This window comes from Panthera leo, chromosome C1 (genome assembly GCF_018350215.1).
Source record: "Panthera leo isolate Ple1 chromosome C1, P.leo_Ple1_pat1.1, whole genome shotgun sequence".
Lineage (NCBI taxonomy): Eukaryota > Metazoa > Chordata > Mammalia > Carnivora > Felidae > Panthera > Panthera leo.
This window is the reverse complement of record NC_056686.1, coordinates 212,954,842-212,982,212: the sequence shown is the minus strand read 5'-3', so window position 1 is coordinate 212,982,212 and position 27,371 is coordinate 212,954,842. Positions and strand designations below refer to the sequence as shown.

Sequence of the window (27,371 nt, the reverse complement as noted above, 5' to 3'; positions counted from 1 at the left end):
TTAGTGCTGGTAAGGATGTAAAGAAACTAGAACTCTCATACCTTATTGGTGAGTGGTATAGTTCCCCTGGGAAATAGTTTGGCAGGTTTTTGTTTTTTTTTTTTTAAATAAAGTTAAATATACACTTGCCACATGACCTAGCAATTCTCCCTTCTAGGTATTTACAGTGAAATGAAAACTTAACCATCACACTAAAGCCCGTAGGTGTTTGTGGCGACATTATTCTGTAACTGCCCCAAGCTGGAAACAACCCAAATATCCTTCAGCTGGTAAACAGATAAACTGTGAGCCACCTACATCATCATGGAATACTACTCTATAACAAAAGGGAATGACCGCTGGTACCCAAAACCACATGGGTGAACCTCACATGCATGATGCTCAGTGAGAGAAGCTAGACTCAAAAAGCTACCAACTGTATGATTCCATCTGTATAACATTCTGGAAAAGGCAGAACAATAGGGACAGAAAACAGATCAGTGGCTACGGGTAGGGGAGAGGGTGTGACTACAAAGGGGGGAAGTAGAAATTTTTTGGGGTGATAGAAAAAAAGAGGGAATTTTACTGTATGTACATTATACCTTACTAGGGAAAAAAAAAGTAATTCTGGCTAAAAACGTGGCTGGTGGGTCTAGCGCTAAAGGTGTGAAGAGATCCTCGTGATTGTGTATAAAATCGGCCCTTCCACGGACATAGCAGAGAGTATTCAGGAGTTGATCAAGCTCATGAGCAGTAAAACAAATGCAAGTCAAAACAATAATAAAACACCATTTTCAACCGATCGTATTATCGAAGATTAAATAAAACCCACAAACTCTCAGTTTGGTGAGAGGCAGTGACAATGCGCTACTGTTCCCTGCTGGAAAAGGCCTAAATTAGTTTAACCTTTCTGGAAAGTTATCTGGCAGTTTGTATCAAAAGCTTTAAGAATGATGCACAGAAAAATGTTATTACTAGATGATGGGTGACCGATGCCCATACTGGCTTTACTTGTTCATTTCTAAATTTCAATAAGATAAACATGTATTACTTTTCTAGTAAAATAAAAGTCAATCAAAAAAGAGAAAAGTATCATAGAAAAAGAGTTAATTCCCTTCAATCCAGTCATTCCAAGAATGTATCCCTAAAGAAAAAATCCAAAATGGTGTCTGAATTTTATGCAGAATAGTAATGGCAGTCTTATTTACAACAGCAAAAACTAAAAGCGGCCTGTGACAACATCAGGGAGGCCTACACCGACCGTGGAATATTCTGCATCTTTTTTGAGCGACTTGGAGTCTGACGGGCACTCCATGTCCTTCCCTTCCTTGCTCACAGACCCTGCAAGGTATCCCCTGTGCATGAATCCGGTACCAATGCCCGAGTGCCTGAAAACCTGCTCTGGTCTGACCTCCTGCGGCTGTATTCCCTCCACACCCCCAGCCCACCCGGACCAGTCCCTGCTTCCCCAAGGAGGCGTCGAGAGGACCCAGGCTCAGCCTGGCGCCTCCATTTCAAATCCTTCCCCTTGGCCCAGACCCACGTGAAGGATCACAGATGAGGGGAAGTGATTCCAGGCCATGGCTCTCGGCGACCCCCACTGCCCCACTACAGGCCTGCTAGAGGTGGCTCTTCAGTGAGGACAGAACTGCGTCCTTCTCAGCATCCGGCCACACAGCTAACAGCCATTTGGAGTAATGACTCGGGCACCGTTGTAAGCGTTTTATGGGTACAAGTCACTAACCTAGCGATACCCTGATGGCACAGGTACTATTATGATCTCCATTTTACTGATGGTTGTCTCAGGAACATTATCTCTGTATCTTTTTTTTAAGTAATCTCTACACCCAAAGTGGGGCTCGATCTTACAACCCCGAGATCAAGACTCCCGTGCTTTACCAACTGAGCCAGCCAGGTGCCCCACATTGTCTCCATTGTATGATTATCTCAGGGATATGTAATCTTATTTTACTCATTATTATCTTAGGAGGCTGAGGTAGAAAACAAAGTCACGCAGCTAAGTGCAAGAGTCAGGGTCAGAACCTAGGCGGTCTGGTACAGGGTCCGTTCTGTAACTCCTCACTGACTTGTAGGTGGTGGCGACCAGAGAGCGGAATCTGGGCCTGGGGCAGGCTACGGCGGAAGTGTGCACCAGCAAGGAGTTCAGAGCTAGGCCTCCGGGCAAACGGGACAGATCTCCGCAGGAACCAAGAAGTCTTCGGCAACAAGGAGTCGGGAATCCAGGCCAGGAAGCTGGACGGCCAGGCAGGCGGAGGAAAGGGAGAAGCTCAGGACCTCTGCTCCCACTCTGAGCTCAGAAGTGTGTCCCCGAAGGCCAGCCAGGGAGGCAGGCAAGACTTCCAGCTTGGTCCCGGTACTTGGCTGGGGAGGAGGGCCAGACCGGAAGGGGAGAGCTCCTTGTTATTTACAGAAGGAAACTGATTGTAGCAAATCAGTTTCAAACTGCCCCAAGGCCAAGCCTGCATTCTCAGAGCTCCTAAAGGCTCCCTGTTCAAATGTACTTCAAACCCCGAAGACTGTTATTCATTAGCAAATTTTCGTATTTAGGAGCTTGCCAATTCAATGCTGACAAGCAGATAAGAAACCTGCTGGGATTCCCTCCCTGGGTGCTGCCCTTCGGGTCTGCACTTCCTTCCTTCCACTCTGGCAGATTTCCTTTATCCCAGGAGGTCACCATTCAAGGGGCAGCTCAATAACTGTAATTTATTTTCAGCATTTCCAGCATTTTTCTTGGAGCAAATTGCTAATTTCTATTTTGTACAGGAGATAACTTTTTAAAACGGATTGACCTTGTTTCTAATCGACTTTTAAAGTGGCCCCCTCAAACCATAACTAATGTTCTCATCTAAAACACCTAAGCAGCCATCTCCACACAAACCCAACACGGCCTGTTGGGTTTTTCCAGGCTTTTTCCTTTGCATCTTCTGTTCTATTTGTGTCCCTATTTCTTCCACGAGATGGTCAGCTACTCTGAGGGCTGGGATATGGAGAGCTGGGACCATGCTCTCGTCTCTTTGTCCCCAGTACCTAGCACGGTACTTGTACCTGGTAGATATGAAAAGAATGTGTGGGAAATTAAAAAGATAAGTCAAAAGAGATAAAGTTACAAAATACTTTTAAAGTTCTTAAATTCTCTTTAGTTTAAAAATGTCGGGGCACCCGGGTGGCTCAGTTGGTTAAGTGTCTGACTCGATTTCGGCTCAGGTCATGATCTCACGGCCGTGCTGAACGTGGAGCCTGCCTGGGATCCTGTCTCTCCCTGTGCTGCTCCCCCGCTTGTGCTGGCATATGTGCACTCTCTCTCTCTCTCAAAATACATACATACATACATACATACAAATAAAAATATCTGCCACAGCCCATTTAAAATGGGAATGGAAGAAGTGTTACAACAGTACCATTGTAACCAAGTGTTACAATGGTACTGTTATAGTAGTACTATTCTTTTAAAATGCGGGAATTTCTTGAGGAATAACGGGACTATATATTCAAGTTCTAGACTTCACATAGAATGGACACCCGCTGACCTCAGGTGACGTTCAGAGGGCTCTGAACTGCTTTTAGCACGCCTGTTCTGTGCTCTGACACCGCAGATGTACGGGTGAGAATTTGCAGCCACGCGTCTGCCTTCTACACAGCTGATACTCAAGAATGCAGACAGGGAGGGAGAGGGGAATAAAGAAGTAAAACTACAAGACAAAATGAATGCAAAACCCAGCAGTACTGCATCAGGAGCCTCGAGAAGACATGGGGGGAGGAGGCAGTCCGTTTGGAGAGGCTTCTGGAGGAAGGGAGGTGTGTGGGGATGGGGGTGACAGGTGGAGGCCCAGGCTGTGTGAAAGGAGGACGGCTGAGTCAGGAAGACAGGTTGGTGGGACTCAGGGACCACCAAACACAGGCCGTCACAGATGGTCTCCAAAGCCAGGAGGCACTGGAGCTGATGGTGCAACCCAGTTGTCCTCAAAGGCTGGTCTGCGGTTAACAAAAAGAAAGGTTTTCCACAAAGCTCAACCAAGTCAATGTAAAGGACTGCTTCATACTGTAAAACATGCCTTTCCTTCATTTCGGTGCTAAAATGTTTTCATTTATAAAATTATGACAATAGATGGTAACTAGCTTATTTAAATTTTTTTTAACATTTATTTATTTTTGAAAGAGAGAGACAGAGATGGCCAGAAAGAGGGAGACAGAGGATCCAAGGCAGGTTCCGCACGGTGAGCACAGAGCCCAATGTGGGGCTCGAACTCACAAACCGTTGAGATCGTGACCTGAGCTGAAATAAAGAGCTGTCTGCCTAACCAGCTGAGCCACCCAGGCGCCCAGATGGTAACGAGCTTTTTAAGACAATATCCTTGTTTGGCAAAATTCAAACCTAGCAATCTTCTATCTTGTCCTGGATTATTTATGGAAACATGACTGGTCCATGAAATCTGCTTCAGGAGACTGCAGGTCCTTGAGTGACAGGTGTAAGCAGCCTTGGGGGAACTCAATCCAGCAGCGGAGTTTAGGATAGCAAAAAGGAGCAGAGCCCCCTGGCTCACTGAACCATGGAAACCAAAATCAATTGGGCCAGCCCCGGGACACGGTCATGGTAAAATCCCAGGATCAGCTGCCAGGGTTCCCTTTCCCCAGTGCAGGTTTTACTAACGTCAAAGGGTTCCACATCTCTTATGTAGCCGTTTGGCTCACATTCGAGTGACGTGGGGTGTGACGGGGGCAGGGTGAGGACGTGCAGAATGCCCTGTGAACAGAAAAGGGAGAGTCCAAGCCCTTCCTAATCATGAATACAATTACCCAAAAGACAGAGAGGCCTGGAACCTGAAAGGCCTGCATCTCAGAGAGGAACAAGGGGTGCTGGCCACTCCCCTGCTCGACCCCCAGAAGTTTCTTATACATCATCTTGTCAGAGTGAGAGCCCCTTGCCTCCCTTCTCTGCCCCCTGGAAACGCTAGGGACTTAAGTCTGAGTCATCTGGGAACACTCTCAATCTGAACTGTGACGTGAGGTATCTACTCTTCTCAGACAGCCCAGCAGCAACTAACACAGAACCTCTGTCTGGTGCAAATCATTTCCATGAACAGCAAAACCAGGCTCTGATCGGAACTCACGGAGGAAGCACAGACTGGGGATCTCATCATGGTATACAAACCATTCCCATCTTGTCATGCGGGTGGGGGACAGCAGCTGACATCAGCCCACTCCAGATGGAAACTTGCGAAAGGCAGGTGGGGGGGGGGGGGGGTCTGGTGCCCTGCCCACCTTTCCATGCTGGCAAGCCAGTTCTCCGACAAGCCTGAACATCTCTGTTCGCAGGGTAGCGCACTGGGGGTCTCTGCCTTCTCCTGGAGAGCCTCTTCTGCCAGGCTCCCTGAGGGGCACAGCTTGGTCTGGGGACACAGAGGTGAACACGGAAGTGCTCAGGATGCCTCAGAAGCACTGCCAGCCCCCTGGGGTGCTGAAGCTTCCTGCCTCTTCACACCTGTCCAGGCAGCTCCACCTTGAGAAAGTCCTCATTACACCCTCTTCTAAATCCTGGATGCCTTGGCAAGGAATCAAACGCCCAACCCTTTTATGCAAAAGGGGAGGAAACCTCTGATTTATAATGTGCATTTAATTCTCTTACATAAGCACGGCTTTCTTGTAGAGCTACAGTCCCTCTCCAAGATCACAACCACTATCATCTTTTAAAAAGACCAGTAAGTACAGAGATGCTTCGAGACCTTGAAACACCTGGTTACAAACAAGCACTGTGCAGGGGGTGGAGATCCAACGATGAACAAGGCGCCATCCTTAAGGAAGTCACTGTCTCAGAGAAGGAGACAGGGAAGAAAATGGAAAACGACAAAGCAGTGTGACAATGTGATCAAGACAGGTGACAGTCATAAACAAAGTGCTAGGGGAGCCCTAAGCGGGAGGGAAGGATGGGCTGGCCAGTGCAGCGGGATTGGAGGTTCAGTCTTCAGGTTCCCCGAAAGTAAGACAGGTTTAAGGGGGGCGGGGTGTGCTTTTCCCTTCTTGAAGAAATGAGCCTGGACAGAGGCAAGCAGAAAGAAGCAGGCAAGTGAAAAGCTTCTAGAAGTAGGGTAAGAGCCAAGTTCACTTGGTAAAGTCATAAAACACAGTCCTCAGAGTTCTGCTGAGGGTCTGTTCTGGCCATAGCAGCGGCCACTGCCCGGGAACCTCGTAGGGGCACTGGAGAGTAGTGAAGGTCACACTTAGGACCATCCCTGGGGTACCCGGTCTGGTAGGGAGCACATTTCTGTCTCTGGCTACCTTCTGCTCCCTCTAATCACTCCAACCAGAGTTTCTTTTCATAACATTAGTTTCTGGGTTATTGCAAATGCTTGAACCTGCTCAAGCTGCCTTCTCTCGTGCAAACTTTATCAGTACTGGATTATTTCGACCTCAGTCTGACTTGTGTGTCTATTTCTCAGTGGGTTCGGAAAGAACGCAGAGGAGAGAGCAACGCGATGGGGTATACCATGAAGTCTCAACAGGGTGGGCATTCCATGCCGTTCAGCATCTCCTCGCCAGCTATGCCCTTCCCGCCCTTCACCACCGAGTGAGTCGGGGCTTCCCTTCCCAAGCTAGCCTTCTTTTACGAATCCCACCCTACCTAATAACCTATTCCTTCTGCCCCGTGACAGCGGACTATGCCCTTGCTTTTATCTTATTGGGGTTTCTTGTAAGTACACAGAGTTCTCAAGTTCACTGTGCAACCTGAAGGTAGGAAGTTCGTCTTCCACTGTCTAAGGCTCCTTTATAGAGCTGTGAGCGGTACTTGTAACACAACAGGAACTTAAGAAATATCTGCCTGGTGAGGGTCCGAGATCATGTCTGAGTCTGTATTTTTAATAGCTTCCAGAATAATACTACCCATATTCCTTCTAATTTTTGAAAATTACGAGTAAATGACTATGTGACATGCCTAAAGGAAGGGTGAGCACATGAAGAGTTTGGGGTTGTAATAACAAGCTGCTCGGCACAGTCACTCTGACACTTAATGATATATGTGAGTTTTTATGTGTATGTTAACAAGCCACAGATAGTGTTCAGCTCCCACAGTGGCTGTAATTAGTGTTACGTCTATACAACTAGGTCAAGTCTTCGGGTCTGTCTCTTGTTGGGATGCATAAGTACGGACTGTTTTCCCAGACTCTGTGTGGAATTAGAGTGCCATCTGATTCACCCCTCCCCTTCTCTCACAGGACTCCCTGTATTCCCAGGTCTCCCTGAGGCCTGAGGCTGCAGCCCATTTTGCCCTGTTGCTCTCCTCCCCTCCACAGAGGCCATGCAGATGACCCGGGTGCTGATTCGCTCAAAGGAGCACAGATTCTTAGCTATAGACTTATTTATAAATGAGTTAGATACATTTAAATGAAAATTGCACTAATAGAGTTAGTATGAAAGCGGTAACTGGGAAAAACTGACAGGCTGATGTTCTTTAAGCCTTGCTAATTCTAGCACTGTCTCCATGGCTGAAATAATGTGCATCTGTCAACATTTAAACAGAAGCCTGACCTTCCAGTAGAAACCTTCCTGTACTGTTTATGTCTACCCTAAAAAGAAGCAAGAGCAATTTTTTTTTAACTTATTTATTTTGAGAGAGAAAGAGAGAGAGACAGAGAGAGCAAGCATGCAAGCAGGGGAGGGGCAGAGAGAGAGGAGAGGCAGCGAATCCCAAGCAGGCTCCCAGCTGTCAGCGTGGAGCCTGATGTAGGGCCTGAACTCATAAACCTCGAGATCATGACCTGAGCCGAAACCAAGAGTTGAGAGAAGTGTAGCAATTCTTATGGTGGCAAAGATTACATAGAGCCATTCTGCCCTGTAGTCTTAATTCAATTGGATTTCCTTATAATTATTCACTTCAGGCCAACCCAAAGCTATTATACACAGGACGTAAGAGCCACAAATAAACTAGTGAAGTTACAAATATTCCCTGAGGATCTAAACATGCAACAATAATTCTCAGAACCATTTCAAAGAGGATGGGTTTCTTTACTGATTCTAATGAGAAGAAAGATGGACCTGGTTGGGGTGAGGGGCTGCTCTCCAGTCTCGGCTTCAGCAAGGGGTTAACAAGATGCTTTCAACCACCTCTCTCGGTCATTTTAGATTTTAGGACTCTTAGGAGTATTTTCTATAATGGTTAATGCACGTAGGAAGAGTCTATATAGGCAAGACCTCATGAAAATAAAATCAACAAAACAGGAAAGATGAAGGAATAACCCAAGATCACAGCCACCGGGATATTTCAGGAGACCTAGACACAACTTTGAGAGACAGGGAAAGAGAGGCAGAGATAGACAGACAGATGCACCCCTCATAGAGAACTCCTGACAGTTCCACAACAGGTGTCAGTATTCATAGGCTACTGGCAGGAGGAGAAGTTGGTACAACATTTCTGGAAGGGACTGTGGCAATGTTTGAAGATTCTTTCTATTTTCTTTAAGTTTGTTTATTTTGAGACAGAGGGAGAGCGGGCGAGCAGGGGAGGGGCAGAGAGAGAGGGGGAGAGAGAGAATCACATGAGAGAGAGAGAGAGAATCAATCTCATGAATGGCGCGAGGTCATGACCTGAGCTGAAATCCAGAGTCAGATGCTTAACCGATTGAGCCACCCAGGCGCCCCTGAAGAGTCTTAAATATGTCTGTACCTGTGACTCTATCAGCATAGTTCTAGGACTGTCCTAAGGAAATAATCAGAGATCAGAGCAAAGACTTATGAACACAAGGTAGCTTATGGCATTATTATTTATTGTATAATAAAACTGTAATCTAAATATCCACAGTTGGGGCATGGTCAAGTGTTCCAGAGCATTTAATATGTTGAAATATTACATAGGCACTAAAATGGTTTAGAAGAATTTTGAATTGCATGAGAAAAACTCATTCTATAATATTAAAAAGCAGGACATAAAAATTATATGTATGTTATGCTAACCACTCCTCCCTCTTGCCATGAAGTGTTAAGGAGGATATTCATAAGGAACTATAATATGACAAAATATTAGCAGTGGCTCTTTCTGGGTGATAGAGTTATAGGTAGTTTTGATTTCTTCACACTGTTATATTTTCTAAATTTTATGACATGAGAATATACTTACTTTTTTATAGACAAAGGAATTTACTTATGCTTTTGTAATCTGCTATAAAGCCTCCTTTCTAGGGAAAAGAGGGGATCAGAGAAGACTACCTAAGAACTGGGCACAAGGAAGTGTTTCTCACCCTCCTGCCTGTCTAGTGCCGCATGGCTGCTCATTCCAGAGTCCTCTGCACTAGAGCTCATTCCTAAACAGCTTACGGACCGTTTAGATGCTCCTGGCTAGCAAATGGTTACCTCTAGGCCAACCTTCCCGGCTGACCCCTGAACCCCTACGCCCACATGCTCACTTTACATTTCTACCTGTCCCTCTCCAGTGGACCCCTCAACAGACCCTAGGTCAACAGATCCTAAACAGAAGTAATTATCTTGCTTTTCAACTCTTCCATCCAGGTGTGCCCGGGTCAATACAACCTACTGTACTGTATAACCTACGTGCCCAAACCAGAGACCCGATTCCTCCATTCTCCCTCACATCTAATCAAGATCGTCCATTTGTCAAGCCTCCATGTTCCTTCCTCTCTTGGATCTGTGATTTTCTCTTGCCCCGTGGCCTCTCTCTCAGGTCAGGCCCTCGTCATTTCTCTGATGGATTATGAGCTTTCTCTGTTTTGTTCTTCTTCCGTCTACTCTCCATCCCACAGCCATCAGCTCTTTCCAAAACATAGTCCTGATCACATCACTTCCATGGTTAAAATCTTCCATGGCTCCCCCAGCTCACTCCCCCAGTCTTCAAGGCCTGGCCTCTGCCTCCTTTCCTAGCTACTCTCCCCCCTCTGCACCAGCGCCATGTACCCTGGAACAATGTGCCATTGCCCAAATGTGCCGTCTCTTGCCCCTTGCATGCCTGCACTAGCAGTTTGCTTGGAATGCCTTCTCTTGCCTTCGGGGCCTGGCTAGCCCCTCGACCTTTTGAAAATCCTAGAGTACACACTGTCTCCACTGGCAAATCTTCCCTGATCCCCTGAGACTGTGCTGGTCCTCTCCAACATAGTCTCACCATACTCTTAATTTTCTGGGTGGTCTGCTGGCTCCTTCAGTTCACTGTAAGCTTAAGAACCTGGACTTGAGTCTCATTCCTTCGTTCCTTATTCCTTCATCTCCAGCAACTAGCACATTCAAGGTACCCAATAAATGCTTTTGGAACACACGCCGAGGGAAGAACTCTATGACTAAGACAACAGAGACCAATTCTACAAACATGTCCTGCCGTCTGATCAACAGCCTACCCTTGTGCTTCAGTGATGATGTAAATAAGACCAAGGAAGAGCCAGGTAGGATGAATATCCCGTCCTTTTCACCTCGCACCAAATATCACACTGCCCCAAAATTAAGCAGTAGAGAGCTGGAATGTTCATTTCTTGCAAACAACTGCGTTGGAGAGGAGGAACAGAGACATTCTCTCTATAACTGTAAACGTATGATTCAACAAAACGTATTGCTACATACAGCAACAGGGGTGGGGTGGGGCGGACATGCCACACAGCTTCCGGAGAGCCCTCCGGAGAGCCCTGTTTTGCCACGAGCAGTCCCGCCCTACGAGAGGGAGGGGCCAGCACCACTGCAGGTGGGCTGGGGACGAGACCCCGAGACCCCGCTGGGAAGAGGTTGCCAGCACGCAGAGGTGGCAAATGAGAGCCACTGCTCTTTTTGCTTCTGGCTAATTGAAGCTACCTGACTGTAACTAGGGTAAGGGAACTGGTGCTAAACTGATTCATTCCTCCACTTCTGCCCTCCAGTTGGACCTGCTACGCACGGTACTAATCAAAGGAATAATTTCCTTAATTGCATGAAACCACCCCGAGAGCTAACTTAGCACAACGTTCTCCATTACCCAGCCCAGATTCCCTGTGCGGCGAGGACGCGCTGCGTGGGTTGGCAGGGCCGAGTTTCACGTAAGCAGGGGTCAGCAAGCTGCGGACCACGGGCCAAACCTAGCCTTCTACCTGCTCTCGAACGGCTCATGAACTAAATGGGGTTTTTACATTTTTAAATGATTGGAAAATCATCAAAGGAAGGATACTATTTTGCGACGTGAAAATTCTGTGACATTCAAATTCCAGTGTCCTTAAAGTTTTATCGGCACACGGCCCCACTCATGTGTTTGTCTGCGGCTCCTCTCACACTGCAACAGTCCACAAAGCCTAAAATAGGGACTATTTGGCCCTTTACAGAAAGCCTGCCGACCCCCAACTTAATGGCTGGGCTAGGCCAAGGACATCCAGAATAGCATGCCACAGCAGCTTGGGTCCCATGCTATTCAAAAATTATTTTACCAACAAGTTTATCTTTATAATCAAGTCCACTCAAAGATACTGCCTGATGTTTGGGCTTCAAAATCATGCCAGGAGGGAGTCATATAAGATGTAGCTGAGAACTTAGTAAAGGCTCCTTTGGGCTGGAGGAATCGCCTGAGATGGAAATGTAAGCTTTTCTTCACCACAACTTTCTCTAAATTCAGAAACTCAATGGCTCAGTAGGAGCCAGTCACATCCCTGTCCACCTGCTGGGGGTCCTCAAAAGTGGCCCAGTTTCTTGCAGGCCATGCTGCTGGTTTCTCAAAGAAGCCAGCACGGAGTGGGCTCTCTCTGAAGTGCTACGTCCTGCCTGAGGAATGTCGGGCTGGAGAGAAAGCCCCAGAAAAGCGTTGGTGTAGTTTCCTGAAAATGATCAATACTCCCCGAGACATTTTTGACGGTTCTATTTACCACTCCGCTACCCTCCCTTGCTATCCTTTCTTTAAGGCCAACGCTAAGGCACAGACTCGAAAAGGAAGGAGCCCGAAGCCTTGTCACGTCATGGGCAGAGTCATCTGCCTCTCTGGCGAGGAGGCTGGCTGGGAGCACGCTTCGTGTCGGCACAAACAGAAGTACCAGAGCTCTGCACACTCTCGAGGCCTGTCGGACAGGCCCGAGTCACAGAGCAAACACCAGAGCAAGGAGGGAGAGCTTCTCACGGTTCCCCTTCCTCAAAATTCAAGGTTTGCATATGATGACCAACCATAATGGTTACTTTTCTGATAAACACAAAAACACTGGGGCCCCCTTTTAAGAAACAGAGGAGTGACGTATGTGATCATAAATAAAACGAGAATCCATGTTAAAGTCTAGAACGATCATGACCGCAGAAAGCATGAAGATGGGAAGAAACCACCTGGAAGGGATACTCTTCAATTCCTCCAACCAAAAAGAAAAAAAAAAATGCATCTGGCACCTGCATTTGCTTTTGGGGCAGTGAAAACACAGGAATGTCACTTCACTGAGCTAGAGCCTCTTTAGAACCAGGTTCGAGCTCTAGGTAAAAGAGACATTTGAGGCAAGTAATCCGACCTCTAAGGCAGCGCTTCCCCATCTGTTGCACACCACAGCACGTACAGAGCTTGCTAACATTTGACAGCATACTCGGGGAAGCAGACAAGACTTTAGCGGGTGGTCCTCCGGGAGCTGGCGCCAGCCCAGACTGTCTCAGGTGTGGGTGAGACAGCTCCGGCCCGAGCAGCTGACTGCAGGCACCCAGTGGTCAAGCAGTCCTGTGCTGCTGTGGCTCTCACAGCCTCCGAACCAGTCTGTCCCTGACGGACAAACAGGCGCTACCCGAGTACCCTCCACCTCACTTATTCGGAAGGTCATCACGATGAACTGATTTCTTACAAAGGTGTAACTTCTGCTTTAGCAGATTTATTCTGCATTCAAGGGCATACTGTGTGACACGACGGCAGACCCGCTCGCAGAGCCTCTCTCATTGAGGCTGGTGCAAAAGGGCGTATTTTTTTAGGACTGCCACCAAAAATGTGGACGTGGTAAAACGAGGCAAGCAAAGCATCAGAGAGAAACTCCAAGCAGCAGGCCACGCCAAAAGCACTGAGGAAAAATGGGTTTTCGCGAGGGCAAATGCAGGCAGCAGGCACCGGAGAACAAATGCGGTGACTTCTGAATAGGGCCATTTAGCTGATTTATAAAGGATCTCGCCAGTGTCCCTTGCTGAGGGAGATTGATGTGCTCCTCCTTCTAAAGCTGTGGTCCACACAACTTGTTTTCTGGGGAACCAAGGAATCAACTCCAAGGATGTACATCCATTATTTTCAAACCTTAATTAACTGGAACCTAATTAGGACTTTTGAGGGTTTTTTTTTTTTCCTTTTCTTACTTTGAAGGAAAGCTTTTCTCTCTTAAGTCAGCATGGTTTAAGTGGAGGAAAACGGAACAAAGAGTCAGCTTGCATATAAGCAACTTGCATATAACCTTTGAGGTGGCATCAGCTTTCTAATTTACAAATTGTGAGGGCCAGTGAGATGCAGATGTCTAAGGTTATTTTCAGCAATAAAATTCTGATTCTAAGATATGCCAACAGATCAGTCAGTATCAATCAGTAATCTGTGATCATTCTTCTACCTTGACTACCACACCCCTAGGATCCCAATGTGAGCTGAGATCACCTAACTGATCCTTTATATTTTCATAGTTATAGAGTATTTCATATACTTAATCCAATCAAACTTTGTAACAATCTGATAGGGTAAGATCTCTAAAATGTTGTAACAGAAACCCTCTCATTTGATGTGCTTGAGGCAGTAGTTGGGAAGTTATTCTAGGAGCTGGCTAAAGACGGGAATCATACAGAAGATATCTACCTATCTATCTATAACTAAACATTTATTCCAACTGAATTTATTCTTGTTTTTAACTAAAAAAGGTATTTTTAAATAGGCTCCATGCCCAACAGGGGGCTTGAACTCAGGACTCTGTGATCAAGAGTTGCATGCTCTAGCAACTGAGCCGGCCAGGCGCCCCCTTGTTTTAACTTAATTTATATAGATATGCATTCATTCGTTTTTTAAAAATACAGAGCTCTTTAAAAGAGGATGCCGATTAGATATATACGTATTTTTTCTGAATAAATTACACTCATAATTCATCGTCTATAATTTACAGTTTTTGTTTCTTTAAAAGAGAGGGAGAACTCAGACTTCTGTAAAGCCATCTGAATACAGAATTCTTCCTGAATTTTATGATCTTTTCCCCCTACTCTTTTATAAAAATTTTTTTAACGTTTTTATTTTTGAGAGAGAGAGAGAGAGCGTGAGCAGAGGAGGGACAGCGAGAGAGGGAGACACAGAATCGGAAGCAGGCTCCAGGTTCTGAGCTGTCAGCACAGAGCTTGACATGGGGCTCGAACTCACGAACCGCGAGATCACGACCAGAGCTGAAGTCGGACGCTTAACCGACTGAGCCACCCAGAGGCCCCAACCCCCTACTCTTTTATAGTTGTCATACCCAAACAGCAGAGTTTTAAAAGATTTATCCTGGGGCACCCGAGTGGCTCAGTCAGTTGAGCGTCCGGCTTCGGCTCAGGTCATGATCTCACGGTTTGTGGGTTCGAGCCCCACATTAGGCTCTGTGCTGATGGCTTAGAGCCTGCAGCCTGCTTTGAATTCTGTGTCTCCCTCTCTCTCTGCCCCTCCCCCACTCATGCTCTGTCTCTCTCCCAAAAATAAATAAAAACATTTTAAAAAAAATTAAAAAAAAAAGATTTATCCTCATTGAATCTCTTCAAACAATTTTAGTTCTCAGAAACAAAAGCTTTTTTTTATGCTCTTATTTGGTCAGTTAGACAGCATAATTACAGCAACACACAAACCCAGCACAATCAGGTTTGGGAGTAATTAGGAATGCTCCTGAAACACATGAGGGCCCTGGGTGGGGGGGGTGCACCGAGGAAGGAGGGAGCGTTAGCCAGCCGGCGCAGCATGCCGTGGGTACTGATCACTGGGTCCTGCAGAAGAAATGAGGCACATTGGCAGATGTGACCACGGGACATCCAGGGAAAAGTTCAAGAAGGCAGGTGGAGAGGCCTTCTAGGGCTTGGGAAGGAGGGCAGGGCCAGAGAGACGGATTTTGGCATCATCAGCAACCAGTCAGTAGTTAGAATCCTAAGAGTAGAGCATTCATTCAGGAAAGGAGTGTGGACAGAGAAAAAATAGAGGGTGAGGTACATCCTAGGGAATGTGAACCCTATAGGGGACAGGAGAGGAAGAGGCTTCCGCAAAGCGACCAGCAGGACACTAATGGAGATGTACAAAGGGGAGCAGAGAACCAGGAGGTGAGCTTCAAAGGGCCAAATGCAGAACAGAAGTCTAGGAAGCAAGAACTGAAAAGCATCCTTGGATTTGACAACCAGGCAGCCACTGGTGAGTGAGAACTGGGGTGTGTTCACACCCCCACAAAGAATTTCACTGAAGGAAAGGAAGGAGATATTCCGTCATCTCCTGTGCCTCTGGTCCCTCTTCTACTGGCTTTGCGGTCTGTTTTGGTGGCCACTCCGACTACGGTCTGCCCATCAGCATTTGTGAGCAGACAGGTCTGCTCAGGCTGCCTGAGCCCAGGTTGGGGAGGGGGAGCATAAGAGCTCCGGAAGGTCCCTCAAGCACGGGCACAACAGACTATCCACTTGCCCCAAACGCTGCTAACTTAATCCTAGGCCCAGAGCAGCAACTCTTCATAATGCCCGCTGAGAAGCATTAGTGATGCTTATCACAAAGGGTAGGATGAAATGGAGCCTTCAACTAGAAAGGCTTTTGAGATCTCTCTAAGCTGGGACACTCAGAGAAAGACATCTCTGTGAGGCTGTGCTCTTGCCAGTCCTCTCCATCAGCCAATCCTGAGGCTCAACTCTTTTTTCATACACCCAGAAACTTCCCAAGCACAGTGACCAGGCAAGGCGGGCAGTTCTTGGGGGTTTGGGTAAGAAATATAAGAAAAAAAAATCGCACGATACACGGAACACGGACTCGACTCTATAATGTACTGACAACTATTGAGGAAAGAATTCCCAAGTCTTAAGAGTTGCTGCGCATGGAAACGGACTTGGAAATGTGACCAGGTTTGAGTGACAGCTGCAGAAGTCCCAGAGGGCCACCGGCATGGCTGTGATACGCAAAGAGCAATCAGTACCATTCTGGGCCGTCATTTTCTCCAGCGGTCAACGTTCCACGGTCTCCTCAGCTCTCTGCTTCTTCAAATACGAATCCAGAATTATAAACATATAACTCTTTTTGGAACACAAGGGATAAGAAGAAATGCCTTTTTTTCTAAGCCTCATGATCCGATACTGGTCAACTACCTTCTAAACTTCCATGTTTCCTGTTCTCACCTCCATTCAGAGGGATTTGAGGTAGGAATTGAGGTAAGGCTCAAATACGGGCTACAGGCCTACCAGGAAGGACCAGCTGGGAGTTCTGGTCACAGGGCCGCCCACACAGACACGACCCTTTTGCCTTGGCTCATGTCAGTGGGCCTCGTGTGTCTGTGGAGTTTGGAGAGCGGGTGAGAGTTAGTTCCTGCCTGCCTCAGAGAACAACGTTTTAGGGCTGTGACTGGGGAAAAAGGAGGGAAGATCCCAAGACTGCCATGCTGAATCTTACGCACACTGGGCTCGAGCACAAGTCAAATCCGTTGGTTGCACAAAAAAAAAAAAAAAAAAAAAAAAAAAAAAAGTGACTGACTTGATCCAAACGCAGCGCGCCGTCCACAAACCGCTGTTTGCGTAACTCCTTTGCAATTCCGTGGAGATTCAAGACGGCCTGGTGTACCTCCTCGCTGGTGTGCTCCGGGGAGATGGGGGGCAGCTCCTTCTCAGGGATTTTCTTAGTCGGGCTTTCAATCATGCTCTGTGCGTGCTCGTAGCTCAGTTTGGTGCAGGAGCGAATGATGGTCCGACCAAACCATTCACCAAGGATCTGCAAAGACAGATTGTGAGGGAATCATGAGGAGGATTTATTGCGGGTTCTTCTTTCATGCAACCATTCATCCAAACACATTCTACAGAGCTCTGCCAAGCACCGACTCCGTGCTCAGGATGGCATTAGGTTCCAGCTACGCATGAAGGTCGATCAGTGTGGAAGCTCCTGCCCGCGGGGAGCTCAGACTCTGAGGCGCGGACAGTGGACAGGCAGCGGAGGCCAACAGAAGGTCTGCAAGCACATGGGTGGCACAGACCAGGCCAAGCAGGAGGGGACTCAAGGTGGAGTGCCCCTTCCTTAGTTGGGGTGAGTGGTCATCAATACTAAGACCGGATGGGGGAGAAGGCCTGGGGGTAGATGCCAAATATGTGACAGATGAGAACAGAGGCAGACAAGCAGGGTGGAGGTAGAAAGAGAAAAGTAATTCCAACTTATTCTATTTGGAGCATTTATGTCAAGACGAAGTCCAGAATGGGGTTTCTCAACCTCAGCACTACTGAGTGGCCTAATTCTTTGTTGTGGGGGCCTATCCTGTACACCGTAGAATGTCTGGTGATATCCTCGGACTCTATCTGATAGATGCCAGTAGCCCCTCCTGCAACCCAAAGCTGACAACCACAGATATCTCCAGACGTTGCCAAACTTCGATGCCCTGGGGAGACTCGGCCCGGGCTGAGACCCACTGAGCTCAAAGACACACCCAAGTTTAGTGCTGGTGCTTGTTGCAGTGGGATTACTGTTGGCTTGTATTGTATCCTTTAAATTTGCTTGTGTTCTCTACGATGAGCTATTTATTGCTTTTAAAATAAAAATAAAAGAAACGTTCAACTATTTTTGGGAGTCTGAGGTGCAGGGAGGAGATCCAGATGGTGGGCAACGTAGCAGGCAGTCGGGGTGTGGGTCTGGGGCCTGGGGAGATGACTGGTCTACAGGTGGGGAGCTGGAGGCATTGGTGGGAAGGCTCAAGAAAGAAAGAAAGGGCAAGTGAGAGTCAAGGCTGCATTCTCTACTACCTTCTCCATTTTTGGGGGGAAAAAGACAATGTGGAGAATGAAAACAAAAAGCAAGAGAGCTCAAAGACATAGGAAAAAAATCAGGAGGGTCCGATGTTAGAAGAAAGGGGCTTTAGCAAAGAGGTACTCAAAAGCCCCAACAGACACTTATATAGCACTTACAGCGAGACAAGACGCTTCCCCCAGAGAAGCCATTTAACTCACACGGCGACCCCATGATGTAGGTTTTATTATCCTCATTTGCAGAATGACACCGAGGCACAGACACATTAAGTAACCTTTCTAGGTCATAAGCTGGAAAAGGCACAGCCAGGAACTGAGCCACAGCAGCACCGCCAGAGTCTGAGCTCTTAACCACCAGTGAGTCTCAAATGCCACTTGGATGTTAAGGTAGATGAAAACAAAGAAAATGTCTTTGTGTTTAGTATTTGCTTACCGGTGATCTTTAGGAAGGCTTTTTGGGGGGAAAGGTATGGGGTGGGGTGGGGGGCAGAGTGGAACCGCAAAGCTGTTGGGGAGGAACCACCCTCAGGGCAGCCAGAGCCCGCTTTCCAGCAGCCTGGTGCCCACGGCCCTTGTGCCATTCAAACAGCAACATGTCCTCTGTGTGTCATGATGTGAAGAAGCTTCGGGAAGCTTTGGGTTAAGGACAGGAGCACAGCTGTGGTGGAGGCAACGCAAGTGGATGACGGCTTCCAGGAGGCTGGCAGGACGGAGGACTAGGCTGTGTTTATGGGGCGAGGGGAAGAAGCCGGTACAAAAGGAATGGATCCCGGGCCAAGTGGAGGCAACCCATCGATGAGAGAGGAAGAGTGGCCTGGAGAGGAGGCAGGAAGGAAAGGGGAGGTGAGGGAGGCAAATCCGGGGGGAAGAAGTGGGGAAGTGACAGCATTCACATCAGCTAGCCAAGGATGAGGGAGGGTTGGGGGGGGAGCCGCTCAGGGGCATGAAGGAAGCAGCAAAGCTCTGAGATAAATACTGTGGGGAATGGATTCATGAGCAAGGAAAGGCCAGATGTACTGAGAGCTGAGAGGCAGAGGGGGCTTGGGAAATGGGAGCTCCAATCAGTAGCAGAAGCTCTCAGCCTGGGCTTGCAAACATCCCCTCTGCCTTCCTTTTCATCAGCCAAACCATTCTGTTCACAACCTCAGAGATACGCTTCCTGAAAAAAGGCCATTTGAAGGATCCATAGGTGTTCCCAGGGGGAAAGGAGAGAGCCTAGCCCAGAGAAGCTGTACACACCACAAAGCCTCTGTGGAGCACAGCTACTACCCTGGAAGGCTAGAGAGACCCCTCTGATACCCTAACCCTCCCCCGAAGGAAGAACCAACACTCTTAAAATGGCAGCCAAGAAGCACAGGAAGAGAATGACAGCAACTATTCTCATTTTCCTTTGACTCAGTGCAAAGAGCCTTATTATAGAATCTTAGACCTATAATATCAGACTTTAATTTTCTTAAAAAAAAAAAAATCCTCAAACTACACTTTCTGGATTATTCTGAGAACCACTCCTAACCAAAAATGTAAGTGATTCAAATACTGTGCTCACGGCTCTTCTGCTGCAGCAAGTAGGCCCTGAATTTGGCTGTCAGGAGGTGTCCTGAGTGTGCCTAATGCAAGAGAAAAGAAAGAGCCAATGCTAGGTATCGTCCAACAGTCCCGGTGGGGAAGGAGTGTGTGCAGGTCTCCAGAAGAGCCCCTTTCAAGGTCAGCCCATGCTTGTCCTTCTATTACATCCACATTTCCTGAAAACTCCCCATTAATGGAGTTGCTCCAGCCTCCTCTAGAATGACAGGGCCGTGACCTATTCATTCTTGTGGTCACAAAGATTTCCCCTGGAGATTCAGCTTGTTTCCTTTTCTCCATTTCACTCCAAACCCAGTCAATCCTCCTCGTTCTATGTGTCAACATTTTGTTTGACAGTCTGTCTTTTGCACATTTGGGGAAACTTTCCCTTCCATTCCACTCCACACCTCTCTTTCACACACCTTACAATCCCTCAGGCATTCAAGTCATAGGACATCTGGCCTTCTGGGGTCTGGGTCCCTTTTTCCTAGAGGACACAGGAAACCACAGTGTGCTCATATGGGTGACTACCACACACAGGTCACGGGGACTCAAACCACCCCGACTGGGTGTCTATTTTCATGTAAACTGGTGGGTCAAGAACGGCTTTAATTTTTTTTTTTTTTAATGCTTTTTATTTTTGAGAGAGACAGAGACAGAATGCCAGTGGGTTAGGGGCAGAGAGAGAGGGAGACAGAATCGGAAGCAGGCGCCAGGCTCCAAGCTGTCAGCATGGAACCCGACGTGGGGCTTGGACTCATGAGCTGTGAGATCATGACCTGAGCTGAAGTCGGACGCTCAACCGACTGAGCCACCCAGGCGCCCCAAGAACTGCTTTACAAATCTAATGAAAGCTCCGGGTCCTCTCCTTTGAAATATTTACGTACAAAACTTTGCAGTAAGTTCCACAAGGTTCTGAGACACCCTGCCAACCCCAAGCCCATTATGTCCTCGCTCTAAACAGAGCTTTGCTTCTCCCTCAGAACCCTCTGATGAAAGTGCTGAGCGCTGACTAGAGGCCGCTTTTCATCCGCAAGAGTTCTTAAAATTTATTATCTGTGACTTGGCAAAATCACAAGTCTACCACTCCTCACCAAAGCTCGAGAACCACACACACCAGCCGCATTATCTCAGTGTGCGCCACCTTTCCCCTGATGGGCACCTCTGCTCCTCAGATCGATCCTTATCCGCCGGTGATAGGCAGCCTTCCTACCAGCACACGCGAGCCCCACCAAGGCCAAGCCTACGGCGCTGACGAGAACTTTCCTGGAGTGCTCTCACCTTAATTGAGCACCCCCACCCCTTCATCCCCGCATCCCAGGAAATGTGCACCAGCCTCCTTTCTGAATATACAAAGGGCTGAAGTGCAAGCTCTGAAGAGCCATCAAGAACTTTCTGGCCCAGTGACAGTGGCCTCAGGCAAGCAGAACCCATCCTGCTTGGACATGATCCAGAGACTGTGGGAATCATACCTGATACACAGGTTTAAAAAATTCTTAAGCCAGGAAAGCACTGGGGAGGTAGCAGAGAAGCAAGGGCACCCATCGCTGCGGTATAGACAAGGGCGGCAGGAGGGCAAAGACCCACAAGGGGGTGGGGGTGGGGTTCCCAGGGCAGCATGCCTGAGAGTGCGGGAGGAAGGTTTCTCTGGATGAAACACCTCATTAATTTCCAATTTGGAAACTGTGTTCACATCAACGCCCCGTCCATAACCGGGGCCAGTGGCAGAAGACAAAAGGACAAAGAGTTTTTCATGGAAAAAGTAAAAATGCCACGAGGAGTTTCATAAACAAAACCCTTTCAGAAGGAAGCTCGTGTCCTTCTTTCCTTTGCTTCATCACAGGATTTGGGTCGCTCCCCTTCTGCAGGCGGCAAGTTCTCTGCATACACTCTAGGACGCTACTGTTTAAATGTCAGATCAAATGCCGTGCCAACACCCGCGGAAGGCACAGGGCTGCAGACAACCTGGTTTAGAAAGGTGCAAGTAACGTATACCTCAAGACCTACTTTTGGGCACCAGGTAAGCCAGGGAAGAGCCCAGCACGTGACAGCACCAGGCCCCGTCTGGGGGCAGAGCGCTCGCACCTACCACCTTTTAGAATCTCTTAAGCATCTGGCGGGAGTGTAGTGTTCAGCCCATTTTACAGTTGAGAAAACAGTCTGGCAGCTCGCGAAAAGTCACACAAACTCCTAAGTGGCAGCCAAGACTGGATCCGAATCTAGATATTTAAGAGTCAAAATTCAGCATTATTTTTATTATATTTCAGCTGAATATATGCTATTTCAGCTGGGACAGTGAAGTAAAGGAAACGAAATATGCCTCCAGTACATACCAACTTTTTATAGTTTACAGATACAAAATTGTGAGGAAACTTACCCTTTGAAAATTGTTCATTTCCATTTAAATCTATTTTAAAACTTATTTTGAGAAAAAAATGTCAGTGCCTCCTTATAAGAAAGAAATCTCTGATTTAAAAAACTGCTAATGATGTTGAACATCTTTTCATGTGTCTGATGGATAAAGAAGATGTGGTGTGTGTGTGTGTGTGTGTGTGTGTGTGTATACACACACACATGAACACTAGTTATAGAAAAGAGTGAAACCTTGCCATTTGCAGCAAGGTTGACGGAGCTAGAATGTATTAATGCTAAGTGACATAAGTAGTCAGAGAAAGACAAATACCGTATGATTTCACTCCTATGTGGAATTTAAGAAACAAAACAGAAGAACATATGGGAAACGGTGTGTGTATGTGGTGGGGGGGGGGGGGGGGGAGGAGAGAGGCAAATGAACCGTAAGAGACTCTTAATGATAGAGAACAAACTGAGGGTTGATGGAGGGGGGTGGGGATGAGCTAGATGGGTGATGGGTATTAAGGAGGGAACTTGTTATGATGAGTGCAGGGCGTTGTATGTAAGTGATGAAATCACTGAATTTTACTCCTGACACCCATACTGCACGGTATGTTAACGGACTAAAATTTAAATTAAAAAAAAAAAAAAAGACCTGCTGATGAGGTTAATTCGTAACTTTAAGGAATTAGATACAAAATCACTTCTGCAGCAGCTCTGGGCTTCTGCATGTGAACTATTCGGTTCAAAAAACTTATCAGGAAGAAATTCTCCTGACTGGAACAAAAGCAGACTGGGGTGACCAGGGGTGGGGGCGGGGCAGATTTCTGCCGCTTCTTACACCTCTGGACACGAGGCGGTCACAGAGTGGTGGGGGAGCACGGCGTGGACACGAGAGAAGTCAAAGGTGCCAAGAACATGTGTGAAAAGGAACTGGGCAGAAAGAGGAGGGGCTCAAAGACAGCTAGGAGGGGCAGACAGCGACTTGTCTGTGATAGAAGGTGCTAGTGACTACAGTGGGCACAGGGTGAGTGGTAGCTGGCTGAAGAGCAAGCGGGGGTCTCCTCTGCTGGATCTGCTGTGACTGAGTGAGGTCCAGGTCACCTCTTAGAGAATCGAGAAGACCATGGGAGCATTAAAGAGCAAATAACAGATGGAAGCACAGTCAGCAACATAATTCATTTAGACCCAGCTACGTCTCTTCCTGCTGCGTGGAGAGGCTCCGAGGCCCTCTGGGCCCACCCGAGACCCTTGCCAAGGGTGAGGAGGGAGCCTGGGCAGCAGAGGGCTGTGAGTTTGCTAGCTTGTTTTAGTTTATAAGGTGGTTTATGTGCTAGACTTCTCTGCAAGATTTATTTTATAGCAAATAAGCCTGAGTAAGCTGTGCTCTCTTCTACTGTCTCAAGGCACCTGCCATCAGCCTAGTCTGCTGACCCCAGACTATAATTGGGCCCCTTCCCATCTTGATCGGGAGGCAGCTGTCTAAACTTCTAAGCCTAAGAGGAAACAAGGAAACTTCCTGAAGTGTTTGCCTCACAAACCTAGGAAATGGCAGGAACGTGAGAAGAGCCTGAAGGCCCGGATGTGGTTAGGAGACAAGAATTCCATTCCTATGACAGAGGAGGAGGGCACCCCGCCTGAGCAGTCCTTGAAAAGTGTTCTCTTTACCTCAGACAGTTGCACGGGGGTGGGCAGGGGTGGTGGCCTGGCTGGGAGGCCCAAGGGCTGTGTGGGAAGAAAGCTAGAGGTGGAGGGAGAGGGAAGAAAGTGTAGGGAGGGTAAGGGAGGAAGGCTTCTGAGGACTGGGTTCAGATAGAAATACAAAATAACAAATTTCTAAAGCCACTGAGGTGCATTCATTCAGCTCCAGCCTTTCAACAAGATGAACCCGGCCCATTTCTCAAAAACAGAGGTCCTTTTAAAGACACCTAACACAGTGACCCCTTATGTTGTTTAATAACCTGAGGGCTCAAATCTTTAGGTTTAAGTCAAATACACTATTAACAGCACCAAAATGCAGGAGATAAGCTGAACAAATATAATTTTTAGCTCTTTGCATGACAGCCTCATAAATGATAAAAGTTTTTTTTTTTGGTTTTGTTTTTATTTCTTGAAAATATTTTGTTTTGAATTCTTATTTTAATCCCAAGGATTTACAGCAAAATCGATGCTCACAATTTAGTCAGCTGTTACCCCGAAGGGACCTTAGGTAAGCCTCTAATTGGCTGGTGCCCTCATTAGCAAACTGGGACAGGAAGGGCCCAAGAACACAGCAGAGTTTTTCCAAAGGCTACTCTGGTCCTGGGTTGTCTCTACAGGCCTGAAATAAAACAATTCTGCCCCTGCCTCTACAAAGGACTAAAGACAGATATTCTGGGAACTTTTCTATTATTCTCAGAATCTCTTTAGAAGCTATTGTCTCTCACTGGGAGCTACTTGGGCAAGGCTTCCACTTCAGGGTCTGAGGATAAAATACAAAACCCAACAAGGAGTTTTTCATTAACCGAAGCCCCAGGTTACAGGATACTGTGCATGAGTCTCGGCCCCATGAACCTGCCGCAGACGACGGCCCAGGAAGAGCACACCATTTTCTTTGTCAAGTTTCCCAGGGTTCCCACAAGTAGCAGCTGGTGTGGCAGCAGCAGGTTGAGCGTCGAGAGCAGTGGGGTGAGAGCCTGTGGAGGGGTCGTCATGGGGAAGCTGGCAGCACACCTTTCCCAGCGACAGCCCTGGAAAGCCCTCCTCAGCTCCCAGGAGACAGCTCAGGAGAGCTAAGAAGCCTGCCGTAGATAAAAGTGCCTCTCCAGGGGAACACCATTCCAGTTAAGCAGACTAAATAAACAAAAATTGAAAACAGGCATGCGATTCACTTGAGGAAATCGTTTTTGAGCAAACATGACACTGTGCTGTATGGGAGGAGATGAAAAACTTAAGAGTGGGCTCTGTTTACGAGGATGTTAAAATCTGGTAGGACAACGGATCTGTGCACAAATGGCTGTAAAGTGCAGGGGACAGGCACTGCAGGGGTGGAGAGATGGGGGAAAGGATTCTGAGGGAAGGTGGGGGCCCCCCTGTCTGCTCACCTTCCCAGACTGTGTGGCAGGGGTCCCCACTCTTCACCCCCTCCAGGCTGGGCGTGCTGGTGGTCCCCTCCCCCGACTGAAGGCTAATCCCCGAGCTGAGGTTTGGGTCCTGAGCCTCCCGCCCCTTTGTGAGCTGGCTCCAAAAATCTGTTCCTTCTTTTCTCCTCTTCAACACCTCCTTTTCTACTCGCCTTCCCATACGGCCTATAAACATATTCCAATACCTCTTATCCGTTTATCAAAAATAAAACAGGACAAATTCCCAAAGTAATTCTTACTTTTCTTTCACTACAGTGGTAATACACATTAATTGTAGAAAACTGAACAAAATACAGGTGGGAAATGGAGAAGAAAAAAAATCTTCCATAAGTGCACCATCAGGAGATGACTACCATTTCTATTTTGGTGCCTATTCAATTCCTGTATCTTCAGTACCTTGTGTAATTTCCGAATAGAGCAAATACTCAATGAGTCTTTACTAAATGAGTGAAGGGAGGACTAAAAGCAGTTTCATGGAGGAAGTGGCATTTTAGATGGATCTCAAAGGTAAGTAGGATTGCTACTGGTAGAGATGTGGGGAAGGACATTCTAGGAAGAGGGGAAAGCACATGCAAAGTCTCAGGAGCATGGTAATTATCAGGCCAAGCAAAACCTTCGGTGGCAAGAGTAGGGGCTGAGGGGCCTGGAGGATGGACAGCAGACGGTCACAAAATGGGGGAACAGCTGGTGGGGTCTTTGCATGTCATACTCTGGAGACTAGACTTCTCGGGGGGAGGGGGGCGGTATTCCTAACCTACGACCATGTTGAGCAACAGGGTAAAGGGACCAGATTCACCTTCTGGAAAGTCATGTAATAGCACTGGGGAAATAGAATGGAGAGCCATGAACAGTCTTCTCCCAACATGCCAGGGGAGGATGGCAAGGACTTGAGTGGGGGTGGTGACTATGGGAACAGAAGAGAGGACTAGATTAGAGATGCTTTGCAATGAGGGAGCTGTTAGCACTCAGAACTGATGTGACAGATGTAAAGCAAGCTAAAGACTGAGAGTACGAGTGGCTCGGGGGGTGCCGATGCCATTAGAAGCCCTAGACGACACTGGGCTGAAACCCAGGTTGGAATGGGCACGTGTTTTACTGCATGAAGAGAGGGGAATGGGTGAGGGAAGGCAGAGAGGGATTGTGACTCTCTGAAGCGGGGGGTGGATTTCAGCAGGTTTCCAGGGAGAATGGAAAGTCACCTGGGGGAATGGTGGATCTTGAAGGGAAGAGGAGTGGAAAGCTGGGGCCACGGGTAAAGGTTTGAAACAGCTGTATTAGTAGTAAATGAAAGGATTCCTAAGTAGCAGCCTGAACTGGTAGACAGCATGGTTCTCCCACAATGTCCAACGTTCATAAATGGGTGCATGAAGCAGGGCCTGGACAGATTTTCCTAGAACTACCGGGAATGGGCAGAGACCTGATGGATATTCTAGGATGGCAGTTAGGGAAGTCTGACCTCAAGTGAAGTTAGGTCACGGCAGCTGGGGTGGGGAGGTGCTACCTAGTGGAGAGGTCAGTTTGATGATAAAAGCAAAGTGAGCCAAGATGCTCACGTGAACAAAGACGGCCCAGGAAATGAGAAGAGACTCTAGTCCCGAGATGACTTTGTAGTCCATGCATTTCTAGCAGAGAAGCCAGGGAGAAAATAACAGGGGAAAAAAATTCCATTGTAAAGACTTCTAGATTTTATTCAGAATGAGAGACTGGAGAGTTTGTAAAAAGGAGAGACAAGACTTAATTTCTGACTTAGAAGGATCACTCTGACTGCTGTATAAAGAGAAGATGAAGTGGGGCAGCAGAAGCTAGGAGAAGAGTTAGGAGGCCACAGCCGTCCAGGTGGGGGATGGTTGCTTGGCCCCAGGTGGTGACAGTGCTCGCAGTGGTAAGGAAAGGGGCAGATGCTGGAGGTGGTTAGAAGGCTAAGCTGAGGTGATTTATTGGTAGACTGGATGTGAAGGGTGAGAGAAAGACCAAAGTCAATAATGACCTTATGGGTTTTGGCCTGCATAAATGGCTGAAATGAGGTTGCCACTGATTGAAGCTGAAATAAGCAACTTCAGGAGCACACTGTCACCTTCTAACTGAGCCAGACAGCACATGGCAGGGATGTTGTGGGAGATGCAATTGTGAGACCCTTCCTTTATTACTTTGACCTTTGACCCCAAGATTCTAAGGTCTAAGGACTCAGTAATCAAGTCCGATTCACTGCTTGTGACCTCTTTAGAGTGTAACGTTGGTGTTTTTACAAAGGTGACTTCAGATTAAGATGTCTCGATGAGTGCGGCACACAGGACACGGTCTCAGCTTTGCGGGGCCTTAATGCCAAGCAAGAGGGAAGGGCTGGAGGTAGGTGTCCAGGAGATAGCGAGGTCACTGATCTCACATGGTCAAAGTGGATTTCATGGTACCGGAATTGGATCTCACAAAGCACAAAGATGTAGCTGGGTTTGTTTTCCCTTATGACAGCATAAAATCACA

At 47.5% G+C, this 27,371-nt stretch overlaps 1 protein-coding gene across 7 annotated transcripts in view; it reads right to left on the bottom strand.

The window, feature by feature from the left end:
- DIS3L2 (DIS3 like 3'-5' exoribonuclease 2) overlaps positions 1-27,371 on the bottom strand; it is a 347,338-nt gene that overhangs the window by 60,602 nt on the left and 259,365 nt on the right. For 6 of the 7 annotated variants that reach the window (XM_042950509.1, XM_042950513.1, XM_042950511.1 and 3 more), the window contains one exon: positions 16,604-16,837. The exons of the other annotated variant lie outside the window; for it this stretch is intronic. In XM_042950509.1, the coding sequence (XP_042806443.1) occupies positions 16,604-16,837 (234 nt within the window). The remainder of the gene's footprint in view (positions 1-16,603; positions 16,838-27,371) is intronic. 7 annotated transcript variants of the gene reach the window in all.